Source organism: Sceloporus undulatus, chromosome 1 (genome assembly GCF_019175285.1).
Source record: "Sceloporus undulatus isolate JIND9_A2432 ecotype Alabama chromosome 1, SceUnd_v1.1, whole genome shotgun sequence".
In the NCBI taxonomy this organism is placed as follows: Eukaryota; Metazoa; Chordata; class Lepidosauria; order Squamata; family Phrynosomatidae; genus Sceloporus; species Sceloporus undulatus.
In genome coordinates this window covers 266,087,497-266,107,097 of record NC_056522.1, presented here as the reverse complement: position 1 = coordinate 266,107,097, position 19,601 = coordinate 266,087,497, and the positions used below count along the sequence as shown (strand labels likewise).

The following is a 19,601-nucleotide window of genomic DNA, read 5'->3' as shown; positions in this document are numbered from 1 at the left end:
AGAAATCCAGCAACACACACACACACGAATGGCCAGCATCCTATTCAGTAATTATCATGTTGCAAGCCTGACTTATGAAATTCTAAGTATGCTAATTCACTTTTCAGTCATACCATCACAATGGCCCCAAAGTCCCAAAACCGACTTTTTACATGATGCAGTTTTTCAAGCCATACAGACCTGCTGCTGGCTGTCTCAGCACCCCCTGTCACCAGGAGAGGGCTGGACACAGCGTTGCTCACACCCTTCTCTCCAATGCCTTGGAGATTCCTCAAGGTTGGCCTGCTTGTCTTAAAATGAAGTTTTAGGGAGATGTAGCTATGGCTATAGTGATGTAAGTGTGCTCTCATAGGTGCATCTCCTGGTGCAGGATTTTGGCTATATGTGTTATTATACTTAGCAGTGGACCCTCTACCTAACTAGATTATAATGCACACACAGACACTTTCAACTGGTACTTAATCTTTCTCATGTGATGCAATGTAATGGGTTTTGTGCAGATGTGTTCTGCTTCATTTGGATTAAATTTTAAAAACAGAAAGCTATCATTACTATTCATTTATCTAAAGACTGAAAAACAACTGCTGAATGTAATTGCCTCAACACTTGGGTGCCTGCATAAAGCTAGCCAGTAAATTATCCCCTTAGGAGCAAAGAATGTAACATTAATGGAACATGTACATTACCAGATAAGTTTACATAGGGAAGGAACTACACAAGCAGCCATTTTGGATAGTGACATTTCAGCCTGGGATTGTTGAAGATGTTGATCTGAATCACAATGTCTAGTCACAAGGTCCATAACTTTCCAGTCCTTTGCCATCTCTGTGAAAGAATCTGCAATCTTGCCATTCCTTTTCATTGCATCATCTGTCTTTTTGTTGTTACATGTTCCTGACCATGATAAGAAGGGCACTTTAGGTAAAGACTAAGAAGTCATAAGTATCTGTAAATTATCTAATACAAAGAAGAATGGTAGCAGCTTACCTACAATGTTTATATATTTATAAAAATAATTCAAAGAGAAATAATAATCCCCCAGTACAGTACAGTAGCAGAATTAGCCTTATCCATGGTTTCTTACCAAGTCATTTTGTAATCCTTTTCCCAGTGGTGCCACTATGGTTGGCATCACCTGGTGAGGTAACTCATGGTGTCAAACCCCACTGACTTCAACCCATACTGTACCATACAGAATCCTTAGTATTTTTTTTTGTATTAATGTTACTCATAAATCATAATTTCCATATATCACTGAATATAATGCCAATAGTTGTGATATAACCAATTAGCAAAATGTAAATTACACAGTCAGGTATTTGTACCCACTGGGGTTCCATTCTGGACAACCCTGCAGACATCAAATAACACAGTGCTTGAAGTCCTCTTCTCCCCAATGATGGGGTGATGCACGTGACCGCACTGTACACATGCTGCCATTGGGGAGAATGGGGTGGGGGCCATCGCAGATGCTCCAATTCACAGATGGCAAGCCCACAGTTGAGAAGGGACAACTGTACCTTAAAATTACAATATCATATGTACTGCCTAAATGTATATAGATGCACATAGTTTCATGTGGTGAAAGTGAAAATTTGGTAAAATGTGATGCTTTTAAAGAATTTTTAAAAAGAGTTTAAAAATTATTTATTTAAAAAAATGTGGTCCTCCCACTGAGCCTCTTCCCACTTACATCTCTTCCACAGAGTAACAGTGTTTTAAAGGGACACAGGTGAACACGAGAGCCTTTTTCTACCAAAAGGCAGAAGCTTGGGGACCAGTGGTGTCACCCCCCCTTAGGGTGTCACCTGGTGCAGAGTGAACTGCCCGCACCCCCCCCCATGGTGCCCTTGCCTCTTCTCCCACTATAGAACTGTTGCCACTCCAAGCTCAATCTTTTCTTCTGACTTTATCACAAAATAGAATATGATTTTAAAAACAGATATGTACCACCATTTCTCCTCCCCCTCCCACAATACAGACAGACTATTAATATATTTAAAACTCACTCATTGGTGCATTCACTGTTCCATCTGTACTTACCACATTGTCCCTCAGTATTGTTATAAAAAGTGCTGAAAGACAGGCTTATATAAAAAGCTAGGTGCGTATAGGTGACGTACAGTCCAATTTCAGGTATTTTAACCAGCACATATTGACTGGAGGTTGTAATATCAAAACCATCATTTGAAAATCTTGGAGCAACTTCTTTATTGTTATACAGAACCTTAAAAAGGAATTGGAACAAGTCAATAAATTACTTCAGATAGTATGGATGGGCAAGGACTATAGCTTTTTCAAATGATGAAAAGATGGGGATTGAATATATTGTTATTAAACAATAAGAATTGTGTAAAACAGAAGTAAAGAGCCAGCATTAATATACCACAAAGAGACACCTACACTAAGAGTAGTGTTTTCCTTTTAATTTAGATCTTCCTAGAATGCACCATAATATGTTCTAAGGAATCATTTGGAAGTTTGATCTGATATTAGAACTTTGCTTTGACAATATTTATTCTTGAAATGTGTCAAGAATATAATGCTGGGGCAACTTTTCCATAACTACATACACTCTAGTCATGTGTGATTTGTCACTTCCATTGTTTTCCAAAGAGGGTGAGTGGGATTTTTGTGCTTCTCCTGTAATAAGGACAGGTTTCATAAAGTTAGAAAGGTTACATCAAAAAATGGAGTAGGGAAGTAGAGGTTAACTGGTGTGTGCTGGCTTTATTTGCAGTTTTAAGGGTCAGGTGACTACTTCTTCAGTTGTAACAGTAAAATGAAAGCACTCTGCCTGTACAGAGTTAACAAAAGTAAAATTAAGAACAGTTCACAAACAGAACATAGGCCTGTTACAGACTGCCAAAATAAAGCTGCTTTGAGTCTCTTTGGAGGCATACTATTTAAATGATGCGTGCATCCTAAGAATCTGGAAGTTGTACCAAAGCAGCACTCCAGTGCCTAGGAATGGAGTGTGGCTTTGGTGTGACCTCTGGACTCTTAGGACCCATGCATCATTTAAATTGTATGCCTCCAAAGAGACCCGAAGCAGCTTTATTTTGGCAGTCTGTAACAGGCCATAGATACTTTTCAGTGACTGTCCATGACACTTGTTCATCACATTCTACACCAGATTATGAGAAAGCACAGCAGTTGCAGAAGTGGGAAGGGAAAAAATCCTTCTGGGGAAAAGTAAAATCCCACTACTGGATGCCCTTGAATAAGTCATGCAGTTTCCCTCCCCTTCAGTCTCACTTTCTGCTTAATTAAGAAAATAAACTAAACACTTCATAGGCCAAGATGTGTGAAAGTAATAATCACAATCATAATTGAATGGGTATCCATGTATTGAACAACAATCTCCATACAGTATCAGTAAAAAAAGGCATAATAATATTTCACAAACCTCACTTCCTTCCCTGACTTTATTACCCATCCATTTAACTGACTGGTTTTCACTGCACAATGCTTCTTATTATGATATAAAATAACACTGCATACCCACTACAGAAATAATCCAGTTTGACACCATTTTAATTGCCATGGCTCAATGCTATGGAATTCTGGTTTTGTAAGACATTTAGCTTTCTGTCTCAGAGAGATTTGGTGCCACAACAAACTACAATTCTCAGAATTCTGTAACACTGAGCCGGGGCAGTTAAAGTGGTGTCCAACTGGATTATTTCTGCAACGTGGATGCAGCCAGATAATGTAATCTGGATCTTACCAGGTTGCCTTCTTTTCCATTTTTAGATCCATGTGTCAAAATGATGATAGAGTGGTTGTAAGATATGAAAAGGGTCATGGAGCAAACAGCTCTTTCTGAGGCTGCACAATAATGATTGTCCAGCTGGATCCAGAAGTTCTGAGAGCCAGGTCTGATTGGCTTCACCAAGAGATAAGTACAATTGCCACGAAAATTATAATAGGATCCATCAAACGTTACATAGTGCTGATTTCCCCATCCACTACAAGCACCTAAATGCAAATGTGTTACACATAGAACAAGAAGTCATAGAACTAGAGCAAAAGGCTTTGAAGATAAATCCATGTATTAGCATACACGTAGATTTAAATATACAATCCAGTTTGTTGCTGTGTGCCTTCAGGTTGCAAAGACCACAGCCTATTTCAGCCAAAAGGCAGAAATTTGGTCCCACCCTCATATCAGCAGTGGTGTCACCCCCCTTACTGTGTAACTTGGTACAGACCTGACACCCACACTCCCTAGTGATGCCCCTGATGAGAACTCATGAATCTATGGTAAGATCTTATGCTACCACAGAAAAAAAGTTAGCTTATCAAAAGATATGAGGGTGGGACTATTTATACTGGTTCTGCCTGGATGAAAATGAGAGTGAGCTTGTTGGACACTTAAAGTGTCATCTGGCACAGCCCACACACCCTGCACCTCCCTAGCGATACCCCTGGTGATATTGTGATTCCCAACCAGTGCTTGCAACTATATGAACAATGTAGCCCATGAATCAGAAGTGTTTCATTCACTTGGGGACAGTATCTGTTATTTCCACTCAGAACAGACTGATTTCAGAGGTTATAAGACAGTTACAATACTTGTGTATTTTTTTAATTTTCTACCTACCGACATACCAATAAGATAATTTCAGAGGCTAGAAAAGTTACTTTTTGGACAGTAACACAACCAAATCATTCATCCAATATTACCAGTTGCAAATTATTTTAGTGCTAGCATTATAAAAGAACATTTTTCAATATCACTTACACTGACACTCCAAATTCTCACAGCAGTCAGATGTGTCATGGCTGTTAACAGGTGGCAATCCATTGACACAAAGTTTTAACTTTGGAGGTGGACACTGCACATCAGATACTTTAATGTGTTTGCCACCTAAGCAGGTGGCAACTTGGCATTTTCCAAATTTCCATGTTTCTTGAAACTGTCATCACATTAATTGAAAGAAAACCATAACAAGGAATTAATAAAATTTGCTCTGTCTTTAGCAATCAAAGACTTCATTCAGTACTACTGTAATGCACATACTCTGTGAAAGCATTGTACAGTTATTAATTTACTGTGTTTCAGCATCTATATCTAGCAATACAATTTCTTTCTTGAATAAAATGGATCCAGATAAAGCTATTAAAAATGAACTGTCCTCTTGCAATTTTTCATGCCATATATCAGGGGTAGGCAACCTGCGGCCCGCGGGCCGGATGCGGCCCGGCAAGGCCTTGGGACCGGCCCCCGCCCGGTCCTGCCGCCGATTGCCACCGGAGCCTTTGGCCTCTTGCGTGAGGGTGTGGGGCCTTTGGCCTATCAGGAGGAGGCGGGCAAGGGGGGCAATTGTCTATAGAAGCCTCCAAAACATGCATTTATATTAACATTTTTTTAAAAATCAGCAATTTTTTTTGTGTGTCCTCCATTTTTTTAAAAAAGTGCCTTCCATTTGAAAATTTTGTCCTACATTTGTCCCGGTTTATTTATTTATTTCAATTTTATAAAAAATTATTTAATTATTTATTTTTTGGCTTCGGCCCCCCAGTTGTCTGAGGGACAGCAACCCGGCCCCCGGCTCAAAAAGGTTGCCTACCCCTGCCATATACAAAGAAGTGTTTATCTTTCCTTAGCTAAGATAACTGCAGATAGTATCCATTCTGTCAGTAGTATCAAAGGTTGCCTTCAGGTCTGTAAAGGCAACAGCAATGCCTCCTCTTTGCTGGCATTTTTTAAAGTTTGAGTAGCAGCAGGCTGAACCAGTCAGATACTGCCTTTGTGAGTGCACAGTCAATGATGAAATTAGAGTAGTCTTTGAGTTGTCCTGATGCATCCATTGGCTGCACACGTCCAACACAACCTCTGACTAGTTACTTGTACAGATATAAAGAATACTTCCACACCTTCTCATGTTTGATGGAAAGTATATCTCAACACATCAACACCCACCAAGAAAATGGTCAACCACTGTGAGATTTCTCACATTTGAAGGCTTTTTTTCCCCAGTAAATTTATTTCCACAACTTTTTTTTCCAGAGAAAACTGCTTATTTTCTGTAGAAAATACTTTTTCTGAATAAAAATACTTTGTTGTTGTTGTTGGGTGCCTCCAAGTTGCTTCTGACATATGGTGACTCTAAGGCAAGCCTATCATGGGGTCTTCTGGGGCTGGGAGCATATGACTAGCCCAAGGTCAGCCAGTAGGTTTCCATGGCCAAGCAGGGAATCAAACCCTGATCTCCAGGATTGTAATCCAATGCTCTACTTGTACTAAAACAAGAGGGTTTTGCACAAATGAATTTTAACAACAATAACAAAAAATAAAATGCAAAAAATGGATAACTAAATGTAACAAAACTCTCATCATTTCACCCAGTGAGAACTTCACTTCTGAAGTTATTTATTCTTGATTATGAAAACAAAATAAATGACAGTTTACCTCCATAGCTGCTGCTACTTTGATATAGCTTATTTTATTACACTTATATATCACCATTTTTCTAGGAGTGGGACTAAGATAGCTTGTCACAAAGTTAGAACAGATACAGAGAAAACCAGAGAAAAGCACCCACACTGCAGAAATAATCCAGGTTGACACCACTTTAATGGCCATGGCTCAATGCTATGTAGATCAGGGAATTGTAGTTTGTCGTGGCACCAGAGCTCTCTGATAGAGAAGGCTAAATGCCTCACAATTCCCAGTTCCCAGAACTCCATAGCATTGAGCCATGGCAGTTAAAGTGGTGTTGACCTGCAGGGCAGATGCAACTCAAAAGTTACAATGCTCCTGTTTCTATTCAGAATTTGCTCTGCTTCATAAACAATCTTAATTCTCTGTTTGGTAAAAGGGCAAAGTGTTAAAAAATTGATGGATGGATGCTAAAACAGAAGAAAATTAGTATGAAAACACTGTTGAAATATAAATCATTTAAATGTGCAGTTTAAAGAACAATCTATAGCACCAATCTGTTAAAAGACTCTTTCCCAACAGCATAACAAGTGCTGTAAACCTGATTAAATAAAAATAAATTTCTGTTTAGCAAATAAAAATTAATTAAAACAATGCACTAAAAACAGAAATCCCTTTCCTTTGAGGCAACACCATGTGTTATGTGCTGCTTATTAGTGGTCATGACCTGCACTCCTTATCTGGCCTTAACAGGACAGCTGATAATTTTGCAATGTTATTGCCCAGGACTGAAAATAAACTAATATTATCTTTATATTTTTTCTTGAGACATTTTCCACCATAAATATGCTATGGATAGTGCATCTTGCTCACCTTTCTAGGAGGGTCAAGGTCAGTGCAGTCACTCCCAGGTGTAAATGCAGGAAGAACATTACCAGCAGAATAAGGAGGAGGTTGCTTCCCACACTTCTGTATATTTCCTTTACAAGGTCTACTGGGGATCATGGCATGCTTGCTTGGAACTGCAGTGGTAGAGAATGAGACACATTCTCCAAAGCTGAATTCAGTCTGGCAAGTTGCATTACAAAAGGCATAAACACACCAGCCTGTCGTATCCTTTGTCACAAACTGGATGTTGCCTAAAAATCCAGAAAAATTGTGAGTTAAAACTGTATTAGTCTTATGATAAAAGCCATTATACAGCACAATCATCCTTTTGAAAAATCAACAATTTCTGATCAAAGTCAATCGTGACCTGTAATCTGTATACACTTAGAACAAGTGCAGGCACCTTCTGAGAATCTAGGAGCCATTTCCCCCTCCCTTGGACAAACCATATCCCGGACCCGACCCCCCCCCCCCCCCCCCCCGGACCCTGGAAAAATGTCAAGTGCAATATGTCATTGTAATGTTACTTTCATCCTCATGAACAGGCTTAGGCTAAAGAAAGGCCCCTTCCTGTTTCTAAAAGAAGTATTTTCTAGCCTAAAACAGATCAGGAGGGTGCAGATATTTGTAAATGGCACCCTCCTAGGCCTCTGGAATGTAATTGACCATTTCCCTTTATTTTTGGAGGGGGTGGATGGCTCAGAGGAGTTGGAAGAGACCAGCTGCTTTATCACACTAAGGGGCAAGCAGGATTTAAATGAGAGTTAACTAGGAAATGTCTGATGTTTATCACAGGATATTTCCTGTTTAACTCTCATTTAACTCTCATTTAAATCCTGTTTTCCCCCTAGTGTGATAAAGCAGCAAGACAATTGCGTTAACCAAGAACCCTGGAAATTCCATGTCCCTTATAAGTCTGCACTTAGTGCACCTTTTGCTCTTGTTGTGCACCTTCAAGTCATTTCCAACTTATGGCAACCCTAAAGTGAACCTACGACAGGGTTTTCTGGGGCTGACAGTGTGTGACTCATCCAAGGTCACCCAGTAAGTTTCCATGGCCAAGTCTCCAGGACCAAAGTCCACCTCAAACCACTACACCACACTGGCTCTCTATAAATAGGCACTTTATAAATGGGTGGGTGGGTGGACATTCAATAAATAAATAAAATGTAAAATATTATTGTTGCATGTTTTAAAGGAACAAGGGTTAAATGTTATCCTCTACTGGAGTACTTGTGCTGACGGGTAAAGGCAGTGGGACAGGCAGAGATGTTGACAAGGAAAAGAGGGAAAAGGCAGCAGTGATGGCATGAGAGGAGAAGGCAATGAGCTCCATATACCTATTTGCCAAATAGCTGGTCTTCAAAGACAGCCTTCTCCTCCCACTGCCACCTCACATTCCAAGATGGCATACCATACAAGTAATTTCAGTTAAAACCAACCAGTTATAAAGTGAGAGAACAATTAAAAAGCAATTAAATGCCTGTGCAAATGGGAAGAAAGAAACATCACCTACATAATGGAACATTACATGAGCAGTGTGCTGTTATAGGATCCCCACCAATGAAAATCATGTGTTGTTCTAAAGATTGGAATTTCAATTTATGGAATAAACAGTAGCAATAACAATAGCTGCTTCATACTGCACTAAGCAGTCTCTAAGTGGTTTACAACTGTAAGCTAATTGCCCCCAACAAGCGGGATACTCATTTAGCATCCTTGAAAGGATGCCAATCCTTGAAAGGATGTCAGCCCTGAGCCCCTGGCTGGAATTGAGTTTATGAGTGAGTGGCTGCATTACTGGCATTTAACCACTGAGCCACCAGGACTCCGGTAAAGTAAAATAAGTGCAGATAAAAGATTTCAAAAAATGACTTCTTTACCATTGGTTATCACCTGCCCATTTATGTTACAGAAACATGGGGAGATTCTGGTTTCTTGCTTTGCTGGTGAGACAGTGGAAGACATAGTCAGTTTTCCTAAAACAATTCAAATTTGAAATTGTTACTGCACATTTGAAACCATTTCAAAACAAAAGATGAATACCAGCTGTGTTTGGCAGACTGCACACACATTAAGCAATATGCTTCCTTCTACACTATGTGCACAGGGACATAGCCAGGATTTTAGGAAGGGGGAGGGTCCAGACTAAGTGCCACCATTATAATGGGGCTTGGGTGCAGCGGTGCAGCAGCACACACCATTCATTTTTCAAATGGAGGGGGGGCGGACCCCAAGAACACCCCCCCCTTGGCTACGTCCCTGATGTGCAAGAACTGGAACTATGCCAAATCTAACCTGATGCTTTTAAAGGTGTGTTATTATAATTTTGTTTATCTTTCAAATGGAGATATCTTTCAGATCTACTAGCCATGCTGGCTAAGGAGAAAAGCAAGTTTTCCTAAGCTGTAGTACAAACGTTTATGAAATGAATGATAAAGACATCATTTTACTGAGAGTTGGTTGTTTGTATATTAGACTTTCCAAGCTTAAATCCACACAACTCTCTCTCTCTCTCTCTCTCTCTCTCTCTCTCTCTCTCTGTGTGTGTGTGTGTGTGTGTAGATGTGCAAGTGATCTTTGAACCAAATGTGGTCCTCAGGACCAAATGTGTATAACCGTTCTGTGTCAAAGCCTCTAAGCTGTCTTGGCCAATTTTTCAAATAGTGTCTGCTGTTTTCAGTTTGCAGATGCCAAAATAATAGCAACAACATCAGCATTTTTACTGACACATAGTGTTTTATATATAAATAATAATTTAACTTCTGGACCAAAGCATATCTCATTTCATAAACACTACCTTTGGTGATATTTTAACACCTAGTATATTCTCACCTGCTTTTGGAACTGGAGGAGGAGTTCTCTTTGGTGTGACTCCAAAGCCGAGTCCTGCCAGGTTAAATATATTGCTCAGGTTGGTGCATCATAATAAGTCACATATTATTTTACTATCCATTACTGCATTGATAAGCATCCAGTTCATATTAGGCTTGCAATGAAGTTGAAACTAAAGTATGAATTAGCCCTATGTATTAACTCTCTTTTACCCAGTATACTTTCCCTGGTGAATGGTAGGAACTTTAAGTGAAATGATCTTTCCTGTGTTGAACTTAAGAAAACCCATGCTTTCTTTGATCCTTTCTTTTTGGCTTTACGCTCATATATTACTGGCTTTTCAATTTGTTGTCAATAGTACATTTGTAAATTCTGATTATCTGCCAAATTTATTTGTAAATTATATTTGTATACATTTGTAAATTCTTATCATTCATATACATTTGTAAATTCTGATTATTAGGGAGCCCTGGTGGTTCATTGGTTCCCTCTATGCTCTCCTTCCATCAGCAGGCAAAGACCATTTTGTTTACCGAGGCCTTTGATATTAAGCAGCTGGTGCAGAAGTTCTATGAACTGGGGTGTGCTGTATATTATTGTTATTACTACCCTGCCTTTTTAACAGTTCCAAATTAATATTTTTAAATGATTTTTATTTAATCATTTTTAACATTTATGTCACCCATTGATTTAACTGTATTTTGATTGAACATATATATTGTGAGACACCTTGGGTTTCAAATGGGAGGAAAAGAAGGATATACAACAAACAAACCCACAAACATGACAGACTTTTTTTGTTGCCTGGGATGTCTTTGATTAAAATTTTTGATAATGTATTTAAAAAAACAAAAAAAACACCCCTCCTTACTGTTGTCCACTGCTTTGGATATTTTTTTAAATGAAAGCACAACGGATGATTGTATGACAGATAAACTCAAATTTGTATTTCTTTTGCAAGACTAATAAGAAAAACAATGCGGTCTTGTCCTCTGCGGTTTTACAGAGTTCAGAAGTGCCACATGAATATGATATCTCTCATGTTCACATGGAACTCCATTCTTTTAAAATGTCTCTTTCCTTTCTGCATTTTTACTTTACAGTTCAATCCTTGGGTTCTAGTAGTGTTTTTGACGCCATCTTATCATCTCACCCCACCCCCAAAAAGCCTGAACTAACACCTATGCCCATATGCCCATATGTATCAGCAACAAATACCTGGATTCCAAGTTAGGAAAATACCATTCAGCAATGTTGCACATGGGGTGGATATATTAATAATCTTTCCATCAGGACCACAAACAGCTACAATGCACTTAGCTCCAAATGTCTGATTGAATATTAATTCATTCAAGGCATACGTCTTCTTGTTATAGCAACAGAGGCATTCTGAGTCAACAAGAAAGTAAAAAAGAAAAGAATAGTAGTTAAGTCAATTTATTGGTTAAATATACATTTCAGCTAAATGCAGTAGTTTTGACACCCTGATGCAGCAAACTGTACAAATTTGGAGCCCAAAGAAACAAGAGCTATAAGTGCAATTTTAGAATAAGTTTTTGGAAGATGAACTATTGCAATTGGTAGGTACAAGGAAAGAAGGGCAATGCAGGTGAATGTGCTCTCTTTATTTTCTGTCTTCATTAAGAAAGCAAATGTATAGATGAGAAGGTAGAAAGACTACCAAGAAACAAAACTACATCCCACTAAAAGGAATGGAATCCTTTAGACCATCCTCTGTGCTTTTCTATATTTTCTCCTGTGTTGAGGATGATAGAGCTGTGGATTCACATGTTCTCCTTTCCTGCCCATGGCCACACAGTCAATTTGCCTCTTCTCTGCCTTCTTCAAATCTGAGTTCCAGTCTGGGGGCACCTCAGAGGTATTTGTGATGTCCAGGGAGAAAAGATGTTTGGTGGGGGGTATCTAAGATTAGATCTCCCTTTTTAAGATCAGCACTTCATAAGAAATCTCAGAAAAGGATTTCACTCTTTTCTATGGGCTCCAGACACTGTTCTGGGATCAGAGGATTCCAAAAGCTCCTGGTCAAGTCTATAAGTATAGGGGAGCTTATGTTGGCCTGCATCCATCTTGAAAATTCCAGGCATCCTTCCTGCATGTTTAACATTCACATTTCTAGATCTCTTCCTTGTGGAAGAAGAGAGGGACAGGTGAGTAGCACACAAGACAAAGGTTCACTCTAAGGTTTAGTTTTATATTTGATTTCTGCCTTTGTGGGATGTTCCTTTTGTGTGCCTTCAAGTAATTTCTTACTTATGGCAACTCTTTTTTTAAAAATTGCAAATGATTCAGACAATACATGATTTCAGCAATTAAAACTTCAACTTAGTGACAATTCTTTGTATTCTACTTTTACATCACTTATAGTCATATCTCGTTGCTCTATTCATTTTCAATTTCTATCCCATCTCTCTTTTTTCTTTTTTCTTTTCTTTTTTGCTATTGAGTTCTCATAATACTGTCTCTACTTCCTGTGACTAACTGTACAGCCAACAGTGGATTTGCCATCAGTAAAAAAAAAAAGACTTATGGCAACTCAAAAGCAAAACTATCATGTGTTTTTTTTCCCCAGCAAGACTTATTCCAAGGGTGTTTGCTGTTGCCTTTCTCTGAGGCTGAGAGCATGTGACTTGCCATCCAGTGGTTCTCCATGGCTGAGTGGGGATTTTAATCTGAATTTCCCATTCCAGCACTCAAACCCAATATACCATTCTGGCTCTTTGTTGAATATTATTGAGCTCCAAATATATAACCGTGTTAGTCTGTAGAATCAGTATGTACAGAGATCTTGTAGCATCTTTGAGACTAACTGAAAGAAATAAATTGGCAGCATGAGCTTTTGTAGACTTCAGTCTACTTCCTAAGCTTATGCTGTCAATGTCTTTCTTTCAGTTAGTCTCATAGGTGTTACAAGATCTCTCTACATTATAAAGCTTTATTTATGTTTAGACTTTCAGAAAAGTATGTTATAAGTCAATGTTGTAGCCAAAGGAAAGGTTTCTGGTAGTCATGAGCTGGAAGATACTTTGTCAATGATTCCATGGCTAACATCAAAAAAGCAACTCAGTTAGGGATATTTAGTTACAACAACGATGACTGCTAAGTCAACTTTTCCAGATTCTGGTTAGCACATATCATACAAGCCTAAACTCCAAATATTTCATAAAAATAACCAATACAGATCTGCCACTGGATATCTTACCATTTGATTTGTTCAAGCAGAGTGTTTCTTTTGGATCACTGGGGGAAATTAAATATATATATTGTTAATACTTTATCGTCTAAAATTGGCAACACATATGCATGCATACATGCACATGCATCCACATTCCTTGTTCTCTGCATGCTGAATGAGCATGACATGATCACAGGATACTATGACAAGAATGAATTCTGTCACAAACAATGACCTACCATGAGGTGCACTCAAGCACTGAAACACATTCTCTTTTTTCCTCATCATAATATGGCTTTTCAGCATTGCATTCTGGATAGCAACCTAAAATAAGAGCAAACTGGCAAATTATCTTGACTGTCACTAGTCACTGACTAAAAATAGGATAAAAAAATGTGAGGTATAAAAATAATGGAGTTATCAGAAACTAGCCCAACAAATGTCTCAATTTATGCTGCTTTGTTACAATCCACCTTATAAAGTTAATGTTTAATGTATTCATGAAAGTGGACTTTATACTAATACTAATAATAAAAACTTTTAGCCCTTGTAAATGAGATCTCAAACAGTATCCCTTTCCACTTTCCATTTTCTAAATCTCAGTGGAAGTAAGATTTGTTCCATTTCCACTTTGTTTTATGAGAAAAATCAAATTTTTCACAAAGGCTTACCTTCCAAACTGTAGAGTAGACTATCACATTTTCCTGCAGGATTCCTGCAGGTCCTTAAACATGGTTCTCCACAGGGTTTATAGTACCATTCTCTTTTGTTGGGTGGGTTGTAGTAGTCACAAAACACGGCTAAATGAGAATACGTGTTAATCATAAGTAGTGAGACTGAGGTTTTCAATGGACCTCTCTCCAACCTAATCCCACTTCCTATGGTTGGACATGCATATATCACAATATGGCAACCAGAACTTTCAATGGAAGCCCTGTGCACACCTCTTAGAAACCCATATACTCATTTCTCTTCTCTCACAGTCCTGTAAATTAAATTTAAATTTATGTGGGACTGTTCCGTATGTGTAGGGGAGAGTCTGAATCATACAACTAAATATATTTGCCCATTCTTCTAGGGTACTATTTTCCCTTCAGCCACATAGTTTTGAAACTGAAGGCAATACTAATCAAAATGTTCTCGCTTTTCTACATATCTTTATTTCCAAAATATATGTCTGCTTAGTATAGAGAGTTCCTAAAAAATTAATCATCAAAATTATAAAGAGTTGACCACCCTCACATGCTCTTTCATACTATACAGTTATAGTACACTTGCAGGGTAGGATTCCAGATTATTGTCAAAACCTTTCACTGCTGGTGTTGAGGAAGGCTTTTGTTTGCAAGACTGAGTGTACACCCCTCAAATATGACCGGGGCAGATAGGTGCAGGCCCCATTTTTGAATCGTGTATGTCACTGTGATCAAGCTCCAGATGTTCTCCATCATATTGTATTGCTTAGTCCATTGTATATAATTCCGAGAGGGAAATTGTTAAGAAGGTTACTGGAAATGAATATCTGTTTGGCTGGGTTATCAGTGGAATACTTATTGGAAGATCAGAACCCTCATATTACCAGGCTAATGGCCAATTTTCTGGTGGAGGCAACAAGATTATGGCTTAAATTTTAATAATGATCCTGAAGTTTTATTGTAAATGTATGTTGTTGTCGTATGCTTAATAAAGGTAGGCTGACTGACTGATAGTTATAATACTACAGTTTCACTTTAACTGCCATGGCAACATCCTATAGAAACCTGAGGTTTGCAGGTTAGGGAAGAATATTTAGAATTCCAAGCTAGGGATCTCTAGTGCTTCACCAGACTAGAAACACCAGGATCCCACAGGATGCAGCCATGGAAGTTAAAGTGGAATCATGGTGCTATTGTTGTGCAGTATTAAAGGGTCCCAAGTCTGTACAAGCACTGTGTGAAATTGAAAAACAGAATTAGAAGGCTCTCCCCTGCATACAGAAATGTTATACTATTAATCTGTGACAATGTTCACAATATCCTGTAATATCATTGAATTGGAGAATGTGGATAGCGCTTCTGCCTACTTCAGATTGGCTGTGCCATGCTAAATTTTGCCAGCAAACCTGCTTGTAATATAAAGTACAAATTTTGTGAGTGATGGTGTCACAGGTGGATACTGATATAGCTTCTTACCAAATATATTTAGGGCAACAAACATTTTACCTAGCTCCATCCAAGCAGCGTAACAGAATGTCATTCATCTTATAGAATTTTGGTGGATTGTTTTGAATACTCAAACAAATGAGGGGAGAAACACTTTGAGAGACAAGAAAACTGGTAAAAACAAAACAAAATTGAGAACATCCACTTTGAGCTAAAATAGATTATATATTTAGCACATTTTTAGAAAAGGTGCTCCCTCAAGTAAAGAAAAATGAGGTTATTAGAACGTGTGACTATTCTCAGCTATATATTTTATATTTAACATGCTTTGTTTTACAATTGGTCATTGCAAAGTAAATATCGAGTTAATTTGGAAGTTTGCTGAGGCATGCATCTCTGAGAAAATCTCGTTGTGGGAAGAAAAATCAGTCTGTCTCAGCAAACATGTATTCCTCTTGATACTGGTTTGACCCTAACTCACCTCTGAACTTATATTTTGGGAATCATCTCCATTTAGTCCATAAGACAATCAGATGATTAGTCACTGGCAAAAATATAATAATAGAAATACAAACCAGCTACTAGCTTGTTTTAATCCTGTGTACAACAACATGCAAGTGAATTATATGTGAGGAATTACACCTAGACATACTCTAGGGATAAAACCAAATCCAGATTCATTATTCCTGATGTTCTTTTATCAGTGATTGACTTTTATTAAGTGACTTAATGTTATTAGAAGAAAATGTTTATCCTTACTTCAGATAATATGTTTATCCTTACTTCGGGTAATATACAGTCTCATGATCAATGCTGCTGAATGCAGTTTTGTTTTGTGAGTACTTACGACAATTTGTAGGACTCCTCCAGTCAATACAGATGCCAGCCCTGCTACAGCTCTTGGAATAAGCAGCTACGGCAGTACAGAAGCACTCACAGTCTGCCACATTGTCACAGCCACAGAAATCAGACACACAGGATTCATAATAAGGTGTTGGGCTGATCTAACAGAAGCAAAACCAGTGATAATAAAGATTTCTCCTCAGGATCATATTTAATATATAAAGTATATGCACACCTGACAACAGAAACATCAAGATATCTTGTTCAAAGGGGAATTTTTCTCAGAATGAGAGTTTAAAGAAATATCTAACTTGCTAATATGACAGAAATGTGCCTTACTGCAGGTCTGACATCTACCCATCTATTTGTTGATTAAATAAATATCCTACCCTCCTGCCAAAACATAATACCTGAGCTTGAGCTGGCTAACACACATGCACACACACACAATTAAAAATATAATTCAAAATCCAGCAAAAAAGAGAAATAAGCAAATCAAATGAGATAAAACTGTCTTTAGCCAACAAATAAGCTTAAATATTGCAAGCCTGTTTGTATAAAAAAACATATTTGTCTGCTTGTGGAGGGATAACAAAGAAGAAGCCACTATTTTGGTCTGGAGTTCCATTGTCCAAAAGAAGACCTTCTCTTGTGTAGCCAAAGAAAGACAAAACAATGGCCCACCTCACAGCTAGCATTGTTCAACACTGGGCTCTGCTGATCTTTTGGAATATAAATTTGGGCTGTCAGCAGTGGTGCTCATCATCTGAGTGGAAAAGAAGCTGTCCTAACACCATTTCAGAATCAGCCCCACCCAACCTTGCTCAGTCTTTAAGGTAGCCCCAGCCGCATTCCTCACCATTGGCTATGTTGGCTAGGGCCACTGAAATGTATCATCTAACAACAGTGAGAGTGCAACAGACGTTGTCTGAAAATATTCTGGTAAGGAAATTACTACCTTACCCACCATGGGCCTCATTTTATCCTCATCATGGAAAGTCTACAGACAGTGCAGTTTATAGTAGATTAGCTATCAACTATAAATAGAATCTAAAGACATATAGATAAAAAAGGGAGAGCGGGCATTATTATTATTATTATTATTATTATTATTATTATTTCTACTCCACCTCTCAAACAAGATCGAGGCGGCTTACATCAATAAAATCCATACAATACAGCAAAATAAATACCACTATCCCCTCCCTCCTTACACCAAATCAACATAATAATTACAACATAACAATAATACAATTAAAACCATTAAAACAATCACAAACAGGAAACAGGACATCATGGGGTAGTCTCTAAGATGCATGAAAGACACCAAGATGGGTGATAGAGAATATGAGAAAAACACATGCTTACTTTACTGTGACAGGCTCCAAACGCCTCACTTTTGATAATGCTACAGTACTTTCTCCCCAGTACAAGCTTGGAAGGCTGATTCACACAGAGATCTCTCTTGTTTATGTCTGAACAGCTAGAGGTAACTTTCCAGCTCTTTCCAAATGCCTGTGCATCCATCTCCACAGACTGTCCTCTAGCGGTAAAGTCATTGTTGGCACTGTTGTCAAAATCACCACAAAGGCCACAAATTTTGCCCTGGAAAATACAGTATGTGAAAGCTATTTTACCATTTTTCTTCAACAGAAAAGTTGTTTTTTTTCCAAATTGCTATAATTTCTGCCCCAACATGCTGTTGATCTAGTATAGATCAGTATAACATTATAAAGTCCCTAGTTTTAAAACATCCTTCCTTATGAAAGTATTACAGTATTTTAAGAGAATGAAATCTTTTCCTGACCCAGAACATTAAATATATATTTTACTATATAATTTTCACTATTTACAGCCAGCATCAGTAGGGGACATGGATGCTTAAGGTAATGGGAGCCCAGCACATCTTGAAGGCACCAGATTGAGGAATACTACACTAAATATATTTAAAATAGATCTTCCTGAGAATTAGAGATGGCTGCATGAATTTATTATGTTCCAAGTCAGTTCATACATCCATTCTCTGTAGCAAAACTATATGTTATGAATTCACCCTGTGACAAATATATACACAAATATATACACCTCTCCTCAGCAGCCATGCTTGCACACAGAATGTAAGCAATATCTACAAAATTTCTCATCCATGATAAGAAAGTGCATCTCAACAGGTTGAGCCACCTGTTGAAAAAAATTCTCACTTGCCATGACCATGCCCAGCATAGAGCACTGGGCTAGGTTTTCATTCTCTTTTCTACTTTCTTTCTTTCCTTGCCATACATATTCATTAATTTTTCATTAAAAGTTCTCAAATGTGAACAACCATTAAAAAGTACAAAACTCTTATATACAATGGGCCCTTGCCTTATGCGGGGGATCTGTTCCGCCCTCACCACGTAAGGCAAATAGTGCATATGCTTGAACCCCATTAAAAATAATGGGGCTCCTGCATGTCGTGCAGTGCAGTGTGCACATGCCATTTCCATTTCTGCCATGCGGCTTTCAGCATAAGTGAGTACACTGTACATCGTCAGCAGAGAGAAAATATTTGAATTTTTAAAACTTATTTATTTCTCACCTTTCTCCCAAGGGAGTGCTTGTACATGAGAATGGAATTAGCAAAGATGTATATCTCTAATGTGCCCTTACTTGAAAAGAAGGTGCCACTTGCACAATCACAGTTGTCTTTTGATCCCAAATGAAGGTCATTCCATTGGAAGTTTCAATTGTGATATACATCCCCATGAGGTAAATTTTATATTTTTTTTCAATGTCTGATGTATTAGTTATCTCCTCAATTGTCTCTCCTAGGAGTCTGATTTCACTACCCTGAAAAAAAAAAAGCTGAAATGAAACCTTACTATCAAAATGCAGTTATAACAATCAATTAATAACATGTCTCCCTTTCAGGTACCAAAAAGAGACTACACATCATCTCCATGTTGAATGGTGTCATTAGGTTTGTTGTCATCCAGTGAGGTGTCATAGTGTCACCCCCATGCAACTCCTGGGATAGTGACGCAGATGGGCAGGAGGATCTCACCCCAGGGGATCCAGCATCCCACCACTACCACCCTCCCACTGGCCAAGACAGCAAAGGCAGGACCACCACCACCCCCAGGTAACCAGATGTCCTCCTATTCCAGGACATGTCCTACATTTCAGCTTTCCATTCAAGGGGGATTCCAAAATGTCCTCCATTTTTAGTATGACTAAGAACCATTTATATTTATATGAGTGCTTTCAGTTTTTATTTAGTACTTCATGTTGCAGTGCATTGTCCTCCTTTGTGGTTAGGGCATGTGGTCACATTGGC

General features: G+C 38.3%; 1 protein-coding gene across 1 annotated transcript in view; it reads right to left on the bottom strand.

The window, feature by feature from the left end:
• LOC121926372 (mucin-5B-like) overlaps positions 1-19,601 on the bottom strand; it is a 70,237-nt gene that overhangs the window by 15,083 nt on the left and 35,553 nt on the right. The window contains exons 21-32 of the mRNA XM_042459313.1: positions 18,935-19,114; positions 17,654-17,890; positions 16,290-16,446; positions 13,976-14,104; positions 13,544-13,628; positions 13,332-13,369; positions 11,354-11,500; positions 7,262-7,527; positions 4,748-4,922; positions 3,731-3,981; positions 2,044-2,227; positions 687-894 (exon numbers count right to left, since the gene is read on the bottom strand). Coding sequence (XP_042315247.1) covers positions 687-894; positions 2,044-2,227; positions 3,731-3,981; positions 4,748-4,922; positions 7,262-7,527; positions 11,354-11,500; positions 13,332-13,369; positions 13,544-13,628; positions 13,976-14,104; positions 16,290-16,446; positions 17,654-17,890; positions 18,935-19,114 — 2,057 coding nt within the window. The remainder of the gene's footprint in view (positions 1-686; positions 895-2,043; positions 2,228-3,730; positions 3,982-4,747; positions 4,923-7,261; positions 7,528-11,353; positions 11,501-13,331; positions 13,370-13,543; positions 13,629-13,975; positions 14,105-16,289; positions 16,447-17,653; positions 17,891-18,934; positions 19,115-19,601) is intronic.